General features: G+C 44.5%; 2 protein-coding genes and 1 long non-coding RNA gene across 5 annotated transcripts in view; 2 read left to right on the top strand and 1 right to left on the bottom strand.

Annotated features, from left to right (window-relative positions):
• USP7 (ubiquitin specific peptidase 7) overlaps window positions 1–4,054 on the top strand; it is a 70,839-nt gene extending 66,785 nt beyond the window's left edge. For both annotated transcript variants that reach the window (XM_064725694.1, XM_064725695.1), the window contains one exon: window positions 759–4,054. In XM_064725694.1, the coding sequence (XP_064581764.1) occupies window positions 759–865 (107 nt within the window). In that variant the 3' untranslated portion in view covers window positions 866–4,054. The remainder of the gene's footprint in view (window positions 1–758) is intronic.
• Window positions 4,055–6,174: 2,120 nt separating this feature from the next.
• LITAFD (LITAF domain containing) lies at window positions 6,175–11,412 on the bottom strand. Its single transcript, XM_064726327.1, has 5 exons — window positions 11,361–11,412; window positions 11,210–11,321; window positions 8,758–8,823; window positions 7,555–7,714; window positions 6,175–7,083 (listed from the first exon to the last, which is right to left on the bottom strand). Exons 2-5 carry the CDS (start codon window positions 11,307–11,309, stop codon window positions 6,975–6,977), a joined length of 435 nt encoding a protein of 144 aa, XP_064582397.1. The 5' UTR covers window positions 11,310–11,321; window positions 11,361–11,412; the 3' UTR covers window positions 6,175–6,974.
• Window positions 11,043–16,258, top strand: LOC135454334 (uncharacterized). Of its 2 annotated transcripts, none has more exons than XR_010442084.1 (3): window positions 11,043–11,864; window positions 11,963–12,053; window positions 13,458–16,258. It is a non-coding gene; the product is annotated as an uncharacterized LOC135454334 (long non-coding RNA). The 2 variants fall into 2 exon arrangements; XR_010442083.1 differs by having other exon boundaries at window positions 11,963–12,691.
• The last annotated feature ends 995 nt before the right edge of the window (window positions 16,259–17,253 follow it).

The raw sequence follows: 17,253 nt of genomic DNA, 5'->3' as shown, positions 1-17,253 counted from the left end.
TATGCTTTAGTGGTTGCAGCTGATGGCTTTGAATGTAGAATGTACTTTCCTTGCTGGGGGCCTCTTTAGTTTCTGCCTTTATCATTTCACTTCAAAGAACATTGGATGCTCTGCATTGAGAACATTTTAAAAGAGAATTTCTCCCATTTGCAATAAAAGTATGTGGACTGTGGTTTTTCATTAAAATTAGCAGTAGAATAAATAATATTGGGTTGAACAAATGAAAAAAAATCTGTATATTTTCTTTGCAATCTGAGTGACTAAGGTTTTTTCTTAGAAAATAAAGAGGAGGGTCAGTTTCATGATTTCTTAATTAGCATTGTTTACATTTTACATGAATTAAACCGATATTCCCAGTTAAACCAGGTGATAGGGATAGCAGAGATTATGGCAAATACTGTTGGTTGTCATGTTTCAGTGGCAGATCCTCCCTGTTTGAAACAGGCCCAGCACTTTGGGGAAAGCTGGTACTGTGATGTGCCTCTGGCCATAGCAGTGGTTATCTTGCTTTAGCACAGCCTTCACTGCTGTAAAGTCCTGTAGGTGACTGAAGGAGACAAAAAGCAGGGACCTGCTGCAGAAGGAGCTGTGAATGTGCTGCTGGAAGGAAAACCCTGCCCCTCTGGCTGTGGGGCTGCTCTGCCCTCTCTGATTCCCAGCACACTGTGGGCAGGGCACACAGCGCTAGGTTGGGTAATGGAAACATTTTTCCAATTTATTCTTTAAACTTCATTTTTTTTTTCTCTTTTCTTTTCTAGGCAACATGTCTCATCCAAGGCCATGGCTAGGGCTTGACCATTTCAATAAAGCCCCAAAGAGAAGTCGCTACACTTACCTTGAAAAAGCTATTAAAATCCATAACTGACTTACTTAACCAGATTGTCAAGGCAAGGGACAAAAATAAGTGTGTGTGTGCACCTTTTTAACAACTGTAGAACTTTGGTACACGTGCACTATATCTGAAGTCTTCAGCAAGAGGATTTGCTGCTGATGTTAATTTTATTTTGTTGAGGCTGTTCAGTTTGGCTTCTCTGTATCTATTGACTGCCCTTTTTGAGCAAAATGAAGGTGTTTTTATAAAAGCTTGGATGCCAATGAGAGTTATTTTATGGTAAACGTAATGCAAGGCAATTGTCAGCATAATGAGGGAAGAGTTTAGTAGAACAGTTGACATTGGCAAAATTATTTGTCTGTAGTACGTTTATAGATGGCATAAGCTGACTGGCTGCCCTTCCCATGTGGTGTTCACCATCACTGCAGCTAGTAAGTCTTATGTTTAGACTCACATCAGATTTATTTCCTTCAGTTATACTTTAAATGACATTTTTGTGCATTTGTAAATGCAAAAGAAAAACTCACATCATCAATAAATAGCAATCTCTACTTTATTGTGTACATTGTTGGCACTTATTCGGGATTTTTGTCTCCTCCAGCTTCATAGAATCTTTTTTAATAAACTAGTTTTCATTTAATTTAGTCAATACTTTGCATCCCGTTTTACCAAGTGGATGCCCCGAGTCCTAAAAAGAGATATTTGGGTCTTTTTATGAAATTTCCAACCACTGAGAAATACTGTTGCAATTGATTATGCCATCTCCTGGCAAATAGAATGACACTCAAAAGTTGGCAGAAGCAAGTGAAAAGATTATAAATATCATTAATTTAGTTACCATGGGAAGAGATGGGGAAAACACAAGAACTAGCCTTTTAGCACAGAGGGCATGCTCACTAGTGTTTAGTAAGCTGTTGACTTTGTATAAAAAAGGAGGAAAAAAAACGAAAAAAGAAGAAAAAAAACCGAAAAAAGCAATTGTATATTTAATGAATGAACATGTACAATTTAACACTTGGAGGTTAATTTTATTGGGTGAGTCTGCAAGTGAATTTCACTGATGTTGATATTCATTGTGTGTAGTTTTATTTCAGTCCCCAGACTGCTTCCTTTTCTTTGGAGCTAATGCCAGCCGCGTGTCTAGTTTTGAGTGCAGTAAAGATAGAATCAGCAATTCACACTTAATTTTACATTCTTTTCCAGTATTTTATTTTGTTTCTGTAGCCGCAGTGTACAACTCCTCTTCCTGTATATTGCCTTTTTTTGCTGGAAAATGTTGTATGTTGAATAAAATTTTCTATAAAATTTTTTTTGATGAGTGATGACATGGACATTGAAGAAGATTTCTCCTCTCCTTGGAAATAGAGTTTTGGGAAATGTTTTCATTCATGAGATTTTGCTAAAGGTGTGGTTTTCTTTTTCCTTAAGTGTTGACAATTGTATAATCCTCATTCATTGTTTTGGGGGAACTTTGTGGGGGTTTCTGTTTAATAGTTTTGGGGTTTGGAGGTTTTTGTGGGGTTTGGTTTTTTTACGTCCTAACTAGTCACACTTGAGCTTAACAAATAAAAGGTTTTCCAGGAAAGGAGCCATGTACAAAAAAGACAAATGGAAAAATTATTTTACTAGTTTGTTTGTAAAGCTTGTAGTAGAGTCTTTGTGGTAGACTGGACTCTGCCTGCCTGTAAAAAATTTTGTGGTCCAGATTCTCAAGTCTAATATTATAAATGGTGTAAAGTGAAATCTGGAGTCTCTAAAGGTAAGGTCTCTTCATAGAGTAATAGATTCCCTCTGTAATGTGTTCCCTGTATTCAATCCAAAACAGAAGGTGCAAGTTCTAGGAATGTTTGATTCTCTTTTTAGTTTGTATCTTGCAGTGCTTTTAACTGTCTCTTATTTCCAGTCAAGGCAAACTAGTTGTTTACTTTTGTTTTGCTGTCTGTGTGTGTAGGTTAGCATAGAGGGAAGTGCTTATCAGGCATGCCTTAAGTGAGAAAACTTTCCTTTGCTTTGCATTTCCACAGGCTGGTGACAACTGCACCATCCCAGGGCTGTTTTTATGGTACTTGGATTGTCTCTACAGGCTTTCAGTAAATGTCAGGATTTGTTTCCAAACTGTTCCTGTGAATCAGAGGCTCTGGTCAGCAGTAGTAAGCCCTAATTATATTTAGTGTTGTTGAGACTGATATGAAATTGAGCTTGTATCTGAATGTCACTAAGTTTTCACATTCATTTATGGGATGGTGGCAGCTTTTAGGGACTATCTTAAGAAACACAATCCTTCCTATTTCAGAAGAAAAAGCCACTAACAGTAGATTTTGGGTGCCTTTTGGGTTTTAGATGACTGGATTTCATGTGCTTCAGTATTGTGCTATTCCCACACTACTTTGGTGATGTCCATACTTTGAGGCATTCCATATGCAGTTTTGAATTACTGAAGGATTTTCTGAAAAAAAACTGTTTTGGAGCGCAATAACTTGTTACTGAAATGTGGAAACACTTATGAAGAGGAGGACAGGAGGGTTTCTCAGGTGCAGTATGTTTGTTTAGTTCATTGGAAAAAATTTACAAGAATACATTCTTCAAAATTGCCATGCTTTATTTAGATTTTGGAATTATCTGGATAATAGAAGTGAATGCATTAAATTAAGGTAATGGTAATATAAGTGTTAAGCAATAAGGATGTAATCTCATGGTACACAGCATCAGAGCAACATGTTAACAGCCCATCCGAATTCTCCCTACCAAAACAGAGCGTGGTTCCTGTAGATTTACATAGTGCCTTTTATCCTGAAGGAGTCCAAAGCATTCTGTGAAATCTGAGCAGATCACAGCAGTGAGAGTTGCTGACCAGAGAGTGCCAGCCAGCCCCAGCCCCTTCACCCGCCCAGGCTGGCACAGGCTGGCACAGCCGCCCGGGCAGGACGAGCAGAGCGAGCGCATCCCGGATCTACCTCAGCTGCTGCCCTCCGGCTCCTCCAGCATCCCCACCCGTGCCAGCAGCGGTGTCCCCGTGCCAGCAGCATCCCCGTGCCAGCAGTGTCCCCACCCGTGCCAGCGTCCCCACCCCTCCCCGGAGATCGGAGCGCGGGGCTGCGCTGGCTGCAGGCGGCAGCGCCCATCGGAGCCACGCCAGGGGTTTGCTGTGTGAAATCCTCTGTGAGCAATCGTTTTCTGTAGGAACTGTACATATTGTAAATAAAATAGCCCGGGGTAAACTCTGCTTGGTGTCTCGGCTCTTCATTTTGGAGAGGAGTGGGAGTTACAGCTCTTGGGTCGCTCAGAACTCAGGGAGATTTTGGTTAGATCAAGTAGATGAAGTTTACAAACTTTGGCTAAATTGTGTGTTAGGAATGGCATTAATAATGTAAGGTGTGCTGGCCAGAAGGTGTTGTCCTTATGTTGCAAGAGTTCTATTGTCATTATATTGCAAAGGTTCCATATTGCTAGAGTTTCATACCTCCGTGATGTTTCTTATAGGCAGCTCCTCAGAGCATTGACTCTTCCTTGTCCTCACAGCAGCCACTGACTCCAGTACCCCTCAATCAACCAATCCACTCTTTTACAACACTCTTCTTATTGCCTACTGGCCTGTTAAAGTCAGGCCTGCTTCTAATCTTTAATAATTAACCCAGCTGCAACTCTATAGGGGATAAGATTACTTTCTATACTACCTTTATTTACTTATATTCTATCCCTCTACAAGAAGGTAAAGTCTGACTTGTACCTCAGCTTCCACATTTTGAGCCCTTGCTTTTCCTGAAACACTGAGGTGCAGAGTGTCACTGTTTGATGTGAGAGCAGCAAGTGTCATTTATTGTTGGCTGTTAAACCTGCCTGGTCTTTGGGTCAGAAAAAGGGGGAAATGTTCACATGTGATATGTCCTAATCTGGGTCCAAATCTATATTCTATTTAATTTCTGTCCCAGGTGATGTTGAAGTTATTTGTATACCAAGCACAGCTTTGCTATGGCTGGAAGCCTTCATTTTTTTATTAAATAGTTGTGTAAAACTACTGTACTTGTAAATAGTGGTGTAAAAATGTCCTGACTACTTCTGTTAAATACCTCTTGCACATCTCAAGTCATATAAATATATAATTTCTTTGCTGTGTGTATATTCATGTGGATTTGGGTTTTGCACCTTTCCTGATTAATGTCACTGACTTGGTGCATTATTTACCACTAATTAACAGCAACACTTGTGGTTTCACAGCCACATTTTAAAATAGAGAAAAATCTTAACATCCTAAAAAAGTGTGTGAATTGGTAAAACCTGTTGTGCTGCCATCTGCGTGCCTTCCATCCTTGAGGGTTTGTGTTCCATGAGGTCACAGCAGGTTGGGTGGCTGGGGGGGACAGTCCCTCACCTTGGTACGGCGGAGGGAAAGCTGGGGCAGCTGCTCTGGGCATGGCTGGGTGTTGGGGGGCTGTGCAGGGTTGGCTCTGGCTTTCATGAAGGCCTGGGAAAATGGGTGTTTAACAGTTTCTACATGTACTTTTTATGGTTTTTTGCATCTTACTGTTTGAAGATGGGTTTCTGTGGTCCCAAGGCTGCAGTGTTGCAGGTGTTGAAGTAAAAATCAGTGCATATGCCCAGCCTAGGTTAACTGAACTGGGATCAGTTTGTGGTGCAGACTGTGACAGCTGGCTTAGGGTCACAGGGCAGGTGGGCAGTGCTGTTCCTGAGGCTCGTTCCTAATGCTGCCTTCAACCCCAGTGTCCAACAGCCTTTGCTGTATCACTGTGCCAGCCGCCGGAGGAGCTGCTGGGGACTCTGACCTGACTCGGTGTCCCTGACTCTTTCCCGGTGTCCCTGTCCCGGTGTCTCTGTCCCTGACCCTTTCCCTGTGTCCCGTCCCTCTCCCGGTGCCCCGCGGGCGGAGCGCGCAGTGCGCCCCGTGCCCGGCAGGGGGCGGTGGCGGGCGGTGCCCCGGGACTGTGGCTGGTCAGTGAGTGACCGGACAGGGACAGGGACACAGCACAGGGACGGGGACACTGCACAGGGACAGGGACACTGGTCACACACATGCACAGTTTGGATAAGGATCTCTCTCAGCTCTTTAAGTGCCCGTAGTGCAGCTCCGGTGCCCAGAGCAGGGTTGGGGAGCTGCCCCGCATCCCCCCTGCCTTCACATGTGCCAGTGTGAAAGCACTGATGATGTTGTAACATGGAAATGCACGAGTTTCTTCTCTTCCTCTGTTTATTTTTCCAGCCAGCAATAAGCTGCAGCAGCTGCTGCTGCTGTCAGTGTTGAGAAGGGTCTGGGCACCTCCTGGGCATTGTAATTGCAGATATTTGATTGCACAAGGTAAGTGACTGAATTCTGTGTGAAGGTGAAGTCTAATAAGTCCTGTTTTGGGAGATGATGCACTGCAGTGAGAGGGCTGAGAGGTGAAATAAAGGCCTTGTGTTGTGGCGACTTTTTTCAGGCTGTGTTTGCTGATTTTTCTTCTTTGTGTGTTTGCCTTTTGCATTGTAGTTTGTTAATGCAAAGAGGGTGTCCCAGTGACCTGCATCTCTGCTCTGGGTGCAGCAGGGCATGGCAGCAATGCACACAGCAGATTTACCAGCCTTGTGAACAATAACAGGTTTATTTTCTTACCTTATAAATAACAGAGTAAAGACAGTCTCATAACTCAGTGTTTTGTTAATAAATAATCAGCCACACTGTACCACCCACAGCCCTGCAGGGGTAGATCCTGCAGGGAGAAGAGCAGAGAGAAATGAAATCCCAGCCAGTCAGTTCCAGTGCAGTGAAGGTAAAAGCTTCTCTGAAACATCCACATCCAAACCTTGGGTAGTGCTGGGCTGAGAGGTCCAGAGGAGTCTGTGTCCCAGCTGGGTGGGGGATTTGAGAGGAGCTGAAGAACTCACCAGCTGGAAACTTCACAGCACAGGGCAGCGAATCAAATAGAGCGTAAATTAAATGATAGTGCAAATTAGTCTTGAAGTGTTTTTTGTTTTATGGCCAGTCCAACCATGTGGTGCTAAACTGGAGTTTACCAGGTGGGTTCACCAGCAAGGGAGCTGCAGAACCTGAGCATAGTCCTGGGAGTTTCCTAGCAGTAGTTTTATGTGCAGAATCTTATGCCATTGGGAAATAGAGGCTTTACAGCATCTGGTTGTACAAAGTTTGTTTCTATAGTCTTTTGTATCTATAAATGTGAAATTGGCAGTATGGGCAGTAATGATCTGCATCCTTGAAGAGCTTGATGAAGAGAGGGACGAAGCAGCATCCGAAGCAGCACCTGGAGCCAAAGGGGAGATGGACATGCACAGAATGATTTCTGCCTTCCCTTTCCTACTGGACACAGCTGTGATTCCCCCTGCCTTGTTCTGTCTGCCTTCTCACTGTGTGAATCCACTTCTTTCCCAAGTCTATTAATGTTTAAAGTATCTTCCAAAAAATTTATCTTCTTCGCTTCTGACGTCTTATGCATGAGTCTGTTCCTGAGCCTGATTCTAAATTACAGCTGGGAAGGAGACAGTGTTGTACTAATTTCTGCTTGTCTTATGAAAAGTGAAACATACTGGGATAAATTTAGCAAGTTTGCATCCCCTGTAGCCATGATGACTGTATCTAGAAAGGACAGGATGGCTTCTCATCAAGTGGAGAAGGGCAAACTGTCTGCATAGGCACTAACTAGAACTTTGATTTTTAATTACTCATTTTTAACCTTCTGCTGTGCTGAATCTGCACAGTGCCCATGAAAACTTACCCAACCATGCACAGGCTGGTGCACAGGAGGTAGGACAGCTTGCCCAGTCTGTAGGTGACCTGGGTGGTGATGTGCTGGCGGCACGAAGGACAGATTGTGGATGTTGGTTTGCTGGAGAAGATCCCTGCCACGATGATGGGAGGCTGGGACACCAAATAAACTGAGTTCAGGAGGAGAGGAGAAGCAGCCAAATTAGAAGCACAGGAAATATTTTGCAAGTTTAAAAGCCTAAATTCAGAGAATGTGGGTTCTTAATGTGGCATCTGTGTTAATATTGTTGATTTCAGGTGTATTCCTAAGAGCCACTGTGCTGTTTCTGTGTGTCCCCACCACCCTCTGTGGATGTACTCTGACACTAAGGGTTTGTCTTCTGATATTTAAAATGAGATGAAAATCCTTGTTCTCCCTGAAGAAGAGATTTGAAGGAGGTTGGGGAACTTTCTGGATCAACTTTTCAGCAGCGATGAGAAATTCATCAAAGCAGTTACTCTTACACCTACCAAACAGCTGTAGGTGTTTGTAGCTACAGCTACTGGTGCTGTTCTCAGTCTCCAGCTCATGTTTTTGCAGTCTAGACTTGACTATCATATTCCCTGAGGGGCACACCCCTTGTAGATACATGAGAGATATTTTTTCAGAAGTGTTTTCAGTAAAAAAATCCCATTTTAAGGATCCTAAAACATGTTTAGGGTACAACTTCACACTGTAGCCTGAGGCAAAACTTGAGGAGTGGGAAGGTATCTGTTAGATAGATAGGATAGAAGGCACTGAGTTCAAGTGCCTTCTGGTTTTAAGGATATTTAAAAATGTATGTCTCCTTTGCTCCTGTATGAGGTGTTACTGACTGTTCTTCAAAGCCTTTCCTCAGCAGATCCTTTGAGCTGCTCCACTTCATAAAGGTGACTAGAACAGGAACATTGGCCTTAAAATTATTTGTTCTGAAAGCTCTGGCTTCTGGCCTTTTTGGTTTGGTTTGTTTTTAGGGGTTTTTTCAAATGGGTACAGTAGACTGGCTAATGCTGGACAATCAAGTCTGAATTCCTTGTATTATTATCCTTAGTTTATCTTCTGACATTTCTGTGGAAATTTTCCAGCCTATGAGGTTGTGATGGGGTCAGCAAAGCCCCACCCTGTGTGTGGATGTCCAAACCCAGCCCCTTTCCCTCCTGCTGTCCTGCAGCCAGAGCTCAGCCCTGGGCTTACCGGGCTCCTCCACGATGGTGGTCTCTCGGTACGAGTAGGGTGGGGGAGAAGGATACTCATAGCCCCCTGTGCAAAGAGAAACAGGGCAAAAGTGTAAGGAACAGCAGCTTCTGCCTCCCAAAAACCCATGGAGTGAGACAGGAGGGGCCTGCAGGGAGCCAAACCCAGCACAGGGGGAAGCAGCCACAGAAGAGCTGCAGTGGGTGGCTGGCCTCACTTTTATAAAAGCTGAGAAACCAAATATTTCTTAGGAAAGGCAGCAACTCCAGCATTCCAGCATAACACTGTCATGATACTCAATTTTAATTTAAGTACTCCACAGATAAAGTACCCACAGCACTACTACCTTCAGTGGTAACAACCCTTACTATTTAGTATTTAGAGCCTTTTCACTAGTTCAAACTTTATCAGCTTTCAACAAAGATATTTCATCACACTCTGTTCTAGAAAGAAAAAAAAAAAAAGTTAAAATATCTTTTTCCTTTTGCTTTGGGAGAAGGGAAGCTGGTGACTAAGACACCTCAAGCTTTTTCAGTTCTTTTGCTAATCTTTCAAATTAAAGAATGCAATGAGCCTACCTGAGGTGAAATAAATGACTGTATAAAAAAAATACATTCATGAATACATTCAAAATAAATCCACGTAAAAAGCTTTACAGCCAGCTGGTGTGGGTGTGGTACCAAACACAGGAGGACAGTCCCTAGGAGAAATCTTGGTTGGTGAAGCCTGGGCAGCATTGGAGGAGCCCTCACCCCCAGGCAGAGCTGCCCTGAGTCCAGCCTGCGCTCAAACTTCCCACAAAGGATGTGGCTGCAACCAGGGAATGAATGAACCCACAGGGGTACAAATGGAATATAAAACCAGGATTTTCAAGAGTAGGATAAAATATAGTGGCAAAGGTGAAAAAAATGTTATCAATATTTTCTTGAATGGCTTGCCAGAAGTGGTAGAGATTTGCAATGGCGTTTGGGTTTTGTGGTGGTGGGCTGGTGTTTAGTTTTTGGTTTTGAGGAGTTTTCTGTTTGAGTTTTTAGGGGATGTTATTTGTAGGGAAAAAATGTAAAAAAACAAAACAAAACAAAAACTAAATAATTTCCTTCTGATTTAGAAAAAGAATGTGCTTAGTACAGGTGAGCTCCCACCTGCTGCGTGTTAGAGGAGGATCTGTGCTGGGAGTGGGCACTGCCTGTGCCTTGCCTGAGTGGCTCCAAGTGAGAGAGATTCCTTCTCCAGAGCCTCTTGCAAGCTCTGCTGAGCTTAGGAAAAGGCCAGAGAGATCTTTGAGGACAAAAATATTTACAGACAGAGCTGATCAGAGCAAAATGTCTGAAAATGAGTCAGGGTTAGAGGCCCACGGGTGACACATCCAGCATTATTGGTTACTGCCTGACCTCCCATTGGGATTTTTTCTCCCGCTCTGCCCAGAAAATGGCAATTTCCTCAGCAGAAGGCAACAAAGGTACAATCACTGAGGATGGGCAGTGTTGTGAGGTGCTTGTGTGGGTGTGAGGGCAATGCCTGGGTTCAGAAGGAAAAGCCCACCCAGGGGAGCAGCAGCTCCTGGCACCTCCTGCAGCCCTGGAGCTGAATTGTCATCACTGCATCCCTGCAGGAGCCTGGGGAGGGCAGCCTGGCCAGCAGGGACTGCAGAAAAAAGGCAGAACTCTAAAACTAGATGACAATTTAAGCAGGACACAGCCCACCCACGTACAGAGTTTGCTGGCTGAACATTTGCACGTTAGGAATATGAAATTATTGTATTGATACAGCTGCAATAAAACACATGGTTTTTTAAAAAAATTATTAACTAAACAAAAAATTATTAACTAAAAAAATATTAACTAAACTAAATTATTAAGGAAATAATTTTTTAACTAAAAAATTATTAACTAAAAATTATTGCCATTAGTTGGAGCTGTGGATGCTGAGAATTTTGAACTTTAAAGGCACAGGAACATTTTAGTGACGTCTCTATTAGGAGATCCTATCCCACCCCGAGGTTTCTATGCTGGCAGAGACGCTTTCTAAACCCATCACACCCTGGCAAGGCTGGGCCCCAGATGTGCCCGGTGATGAGCTGGAGTGTAGGGGGATACAGGATGGGTAAATGAAAGTGTTATAGAATGTAATCTTATCCCCTAAAGAGTTGCAGCTGAACTAATGGTTAAAGATTAGGAGCAGGCCTGATGTTAACAGGCCACAGCTGTTGACAATAAGAAGAGTGTTATAAAAGGGTGGCTTGGTTGTTTGAAGGGTACTGGAGTCAGTGGCTGCTGTGAGGACAAGGAAGAGTCAATGCTCTGAGGAGCTGCCTGTGAGAAATCACGGAGGTATGAAATTCCAGCAGTATGGAACCTTTGCAGTGTAATGACAACAGAACTCTTGCAATGTAGTGACAACACTGGAACCCAACCCCAGGGAGCCCCCGGGATCCCCTCCCGGCCCCGCTCACCGTCCTGGCCCAGCGGCGGCGCCGAGGGCTCCGGGAACCGCTCGGGGTGCGGCTCGTACATCACCATGGGCACCTGCGGCCGCTGCTTCTCCGCCGCCATCCCTGCGCTCACCTGCGAGAGAGGGGCAAAATAAACCTTTCTTGCGCTCACCTGCGAGAGAAGGGCAAAATGAAACCTTCCCTGCGTGAATCTCCCTGCCCTGGGTTTGCCAGTGCTTCTGTGGCTCCTGCTTCTCACACTTCGGGTGGTGCTCAGAGGGAAATTAGCACTTCTCACACTGGTTTTTTTGTAGGGTGGAGAGCAGTTAGTTCCTGACGCACTTTGTGATGAGGAAGGTGGAAGGCAGAAAATACCATCTTAATAAAAGAAATACCAGTATTTCTTTGTGCTGGGAAGCTAAAGATGTTCCCACAGAAAACACTGCGCAAACTCGGGACTGAAAGAGTTACCTGAGCAGAAAAGAAGCTTTTTTTTTTTTTCCAAGTAATCAAAAAAAGGGCAGAGCACACTTGGAGCCCCTGTGAAAAACCTTCCCGTGTGATTAAGTCAGTGCAATCAGCGGCAATTCGGACCCGTCTTTCTTCGGGTTATTGTGCAAACTTATCAGCGTTGTTATCGTGACCAGTTTTGTCCTGTGAAACTATTGTCTCATCGGTAGGTGACAGGCTTTTGTTGGGAAACATCCTCATTATGGGTGACTGCGCTGCCTGAGGCTCTGAGCAGGGTGAAACCACAAAATGTGTGTTTTGCAGGTGTTGGCAGGAGCTGATCCTCGCGATAAAGGCGGGTGGGAGGAAGAGGACGGGGATAGAGATGTGTGTTTGTGTCCCTGCCAGCAGAAAGGTGATAATTATTCCTAGCTGCCCCTTCAAGCAGTATTAACTGGTTGATTTCTTACTAACATTTACTAGAAGAGTCCTTTGCAGAAAAAAGAGACAGCCTTGTGGCACAGGTCAGAGAGTGTTTTGGGGAAAAAAAAGAAGCACAAACTGCCCGAATGCGTGGGGTAAAAGCAGCAGAGGAATTGTTGGGCAAGGCAGGATGGTCCCAACAGGTCTGTTTGCAAGAGGTGTTGGAGGGGGAAGACAAAACAGGGAGGATCAGCTGTGCTGAGTTAAAGCATCAGCCCCTCAGGGAAAAAAAAAAATAAAAAGGGATTTGACAATATCACCAGGGAAGATGTACTGTAATTTTCACAAATCTGGATGAACGGCAGGTGATATGAAAAATGGTAGCAGAATGAATCATTGAGGGAATAGGTAGGATGATGTGGAGAAAACAATCAGAAGTACAGCATTGGCCATGCTAAGGCCAAAGATACCAAAGGAAATTGCAAATACATGGATTGGAGAGGACGGCTGGAGAAAGGTGCATCTCATTATAATTGTTATAAAGGAGCTAAACCAGGGGATTGGGAATGGCAGAGGTGTTAACAGGCCATTGATGAAGCTTCCTGAGGATCCCACCAAGAAGAAAAAAAGGTGAGTGAAGAGAATCTGGGTAGGATGAAGCAGTGAGAAGCAAGGGAGAATAAACAGTTTGTCAGCAGTGACTGTGGCTCAGAAGGGCTGTGATGGATGATGTGGCATTATCCGGTGTTGGCCAAGAGCTGCTCCCCTGGGACAGGGATTAGTGGGGAAAATTACAGGGAGTCTCCAAGCTTTTGTCTTATTCCCATCTTGGTGCACTAAACGCTGGGTGGTGTCCTTTCGGGTGGCACTTCTGTAGGATCCCTCTCGCTGCGAAACAGGAAAAAGAGGGAAGAGCTTTTGAATCGCACCCAGTGCCCGTGAGCCCGGGCAGGGGTAGGAGGGAGCGATGATGGCTAACACGGTGAGAACTTGCCAGGGCTCTGCTGAGAGCAAGCACACACTGAGTAATCCTGGCTCCACCCGAGGGATGGGATAACATCACCGGGGAAATGGGCAGGAGAGCGGGGAATGCTGTGGGATGCCGGGTTTGGGTTTGATGTATTTGGGATGCCGGGTTTGTTGGATCTATTGGAGCCCGGGTGGGAGGCAGCACCAGGGGCTCGGTACCCTCTGGGTATGAATGCTGAGCCTCCAGAGATCAGGAAAAGGCATTTTTAGGGTTATTTATGCAGCTCTGCAGAGCCTTTAATTCGGCTCACTCTCAGCTCCTGGTCCCAGTCCTGTACAAGGTGCCCGAGAGCCCTTCAGGGCTGTGACCCCCAAACCTGCAGCTGTTGTTGCCTAAATTAGAGCAAGGGATTTCCCTCTTTTTCAGGTGTTGGAGAGGGAGATATAGGAGAGAACAGTGTGAGTAGCCCTGGAGGAAAACTCATAAGGAGAAATACCAGGCAGCAGTTCCTCAAGAGCAGGAAAATGCCCTGTAAGCTTGTCTGCAGTGACAGCCAGGAGGTCACAATGGACAGCCCAGGATGATGTGAGCTGCCCTCTCTGCAGCCACCCTGAGCAAACAGAGCAAGGGCAGAGCAGCCCCTGGGGTGGGCCTGGGTTTGTCCAACAGATTGACTCCAACTCCTGCAAACTGCTTGATTTGCAGGCAGAACTGCACAGTTCAGGGGCACCAAAACAGTTTTCTGTGTTCTCTCAACTTTTAATCTCATCTACACATTGGTATAAACGGGTTTGCACTGGAAAATAAAGACTTTAAGTCATGTGGAAATCAGTATTTAAAACAAGAAGTAACTCACACCCTGAGGGATGTGCACAAAGAGCCAGCTCAGTGCAAGCAAGCACCGATCTCTCTGTTCAGGAAGGAGAGACCCCAGGGGAGGGTGGGCAGGCAGTTTCCATCATTTTCCTCTGACTTGCTCCAGGATCTGTGTTTGGGTGTGAGGAGCAGCCTGGTGCAGGCTGGGAGGCTGATGAGCTGTGGAATTCCAGGGCACAGCCCCGCTCTGCACGTCCCTCCTGATTGTGCCTGCTGGCTCAATAACCCCAGGTGGGGCTCATTCAAACTCATCTCTGCTTGGAAAAGGGTTTCACTTGGAAACCAGAGCTCCCTGCAGCGCTAATACTCCTTCCAGGGTCATACCTGGCTCTCAAGGATGGCATCTCAGCCTGCAGTGGCTTTGTAAGAAATGTTTGATCTCCATTCCCGCTTCATCTGCTGTCAGTGTGGGATTTGCTGTTCAGTGCTCAGGGACAGAAAAAAGGGAACATGGAATTTGGGAGGAAACTTTAAGAATATAGGGTGCTACATTCAAAACTTTGGTATTTTGGAAGATTAGCATGAAAACATGGAGATCATTACAGTAAATGATCTCCACATTTCATGGACATGTGGAGGAATAACAGTTTTCTCCAGAGGTCTGTTGGCTCTAGGACACTGGCCCAAAGGCTCTCAGTTTGCTAAATGTGTTCTGGTTCTCCTGACATCACTAATTTAACATTTTCCTGGGCATTTAGCCCTTCCAGCTGTGTTTATGAGGCAATTTAAATTTCTGATATTTTGAAGAGTGACCATAAAATGCCATTGCTGGCATGCAATTACATCCAGGGCTTGAACAATATCAAGAGCCTGTTTCACCTGATTGAAGCAGTAAATTCCAGTTTTTGGCCAGCAATGAAACACTGAATTCCTCAGTGGAGAGATCTTTTCCCTTTAGTCCAGAGTTGGTCATTTCAGGTAATATTCACAATGTGCTGAGGGCTTTCAGATGTTCAAAAAGGAATAGCTCCAGCTCTAATACAGACAAACATAACTGGGGAGCAAGGCTCAGGTATTTGCCTATTCTCATTCTTAAATAGAAGCTAAAAGAGAGGACTGCTGGCAGCAAATGAGAATTTGGACTTTGGAAAGCATTCATTATATCTGGAGTAGACAGTCTTTTCAAGGAGATGAAGAACACTCTGAATTCCCCATTCTTTACTCATGAAATTAATTTTTTTTTTATATCACAGTTATTCTGGCTTTTAAGCCTGAATCAGGTTACCAGCCCCCTCAAATGGAGAGGATGTAGCTGAGGGGGCCTGGCTGAAAATGCACCAAATTTCCTGGTGCAGACTCTTCACCTGCTTCCCTTTTCCTTTCTGTTCACTGCCCTGGCTCCCTCCCTGCCTTGTGCACTCCCAGGCACTGCCTGGGTTTCCAGTCCTGCCCCACATCAGATGTTTGTGTTAGGTTAGTCCCTCCTGAAAGGAGCCCTGGTCTGTAATTCAGCACATTTACTGCTCCTGTTGCTCTCACCTTAAAGCAATCCCAACCACTGTAAACTTTCCCAAACCTTCCAGTCTGGAATTGTTAACAGTAGTTTCATGCTGTGTGCTGTTGTGCCAGCATCGTGCTTTTACAGAAAACCTTCTCCTCTGAGCCAGCACACAGAACATTCCTGTCCCTTCTCAGGACTGAGCAAGGTTTGATCCTTTTCATTTCTGTACAGTGAATTCATCCTTCTTGTCCCTGAATGGTCGGTGACCTCTGTCCTCAGCCCATGGAATGGCAGGAATGTCATCTTGTATTTAATGGAAAAGTTGTCTGCAGAACAATCCAGCAGCCCTTATTTCCTTTTCCCAGCCACCTCACGCTGGTGGTTTGTGTTTAAGTTGTCATTAACCAGCAGCAGGTCTTTCTCCTCCAATGTCATTCTGCACTAATGAACTCCCAGCTTGCAGCTGAAATTTGGGGTAGTTTTTTAAGTGGCCTGCTTTGTTGCATTATAATGCACACAAATACTGCCACAGCAGGTCTCTAACTTTTCTTATTCTGTGTAATAGATTTTCTGCTTCCATAATTTGTTTCTCAAGTCATACATTTTATTAGCCACTCCTACATTTCTGCCAAGGTTATTAATTAAAATACTGAATAAGATCCATCACTGCTTCCTGTGCTAACCTTAGATGCAAACCAGGTTTATCTATTCAACCTTGTTCCTTAGTTTACTGTTTGAAGTATAATCCCTTGTTCCTTTGAGATGACCAACTTTATTCACATTTAAAGGGCACTTGCTGTGAAGGGTGAGCACAGCTGAGCGCTGAGATTGCATTAGAACTGGTCCCTCCCTAATTACCATTCCAAAAATAAAATAATAGCCACCAAGGGGAAGTATTGTCCAGTGGTTTGTGCATTAACCTGGACTGGGGAAAAAAAATGGGCTCAGTTCCTGTTCTGCCACAGTGACGTTTAACAGTTAATTAATCTTGGTTTTCCTTAGCTCTTTTGTGGACAGAAATGCTGTTTTGGGGAGACACTACATCAGTTCTGCTGTGACATGGTCACACTTGGTTATGCCTTAAAGCTGGACCAAACAGAAGATGGGAAATGCTGGGTTTAGATTCAGCTTTGTCCTCTATGAACACGATTTTGTCTTTCACGTTCCCTTTTAGCTTTCAAAATTGAGGGCAGCCTTACACAGTTGTTTCCAGCACTTAATCATTACTTTAAAAATTCATGTTTGCCAACTTTTAATTTAATTCCTTTATAGAGGAACATTCCCTCACCAACAGCATTGACTCAGGGGTAGCCAGCATTTCATTTACACCCTGTTAAAAATAATGTCCATAACTTGTCCTTCAAATGAAAGCTGATAGAGCAGCTCAAGCAATGTGTCCTACAGCATCTGGAGCTGGTTTTGCAACTCTCACAAAGTTATTATGAATAAATCCACTTAAAGCAAGCAGGTGTGTGTGCCCTGCTTTTAGGTGTGAGCTAAGACCTTTCCTATGGTGCATTAGCTTGAATTTCTATCCTTATTACTGCTCATTTCCACCTTCTCAGAAAGCTCCTTTTCCTCTCTTCCATCTATGATCTGTTCTAGGAGAAAAATAAAATATCCTGAGAAGAATATTTGCCTCCAGATTTTAGGAACAAGAGATTGTAGATTCTCAGAGTTTGCCAATTTAATCAGAAGTGAACAGTGACAGCAGAGAGCCAGAGGTGCCCCACTGCCCATCTCAGTGTGTGCCCCAGCCCTGTCCCTGCCCTCTCTGCCTCCCCAGGAGCAAACACAGGATGATCCCAGCCCATCTGGCAGCTCCTACCTTTCTGTAGCTCTGGCAGATGCTGGGAGAGGAGGAAAAGCCTCAGGATGTGCTCGCTGCAGCCATGGCTGTGCGTG

Source organism: Zonotrichia leucophrys, chromosome 14 (genome assembly GCF_028769735.1).
Source record: "Zonotrichia leucophrys gambelii isolate GWCS_2022_RI chromosome 14, RI_Zleu_2.0, whole genome shotgun sequence".
NCBI lineage: Eukaryota > Metazoa > Chordata > Aves > Passeriformes > Passerellidae > Zonotrichia > Zonotrichia leucophrys.
Note: the sequence above shows the minus strand (reverse complement) of the source record. Positions and strands in the feature narration are given on the sequence as shown.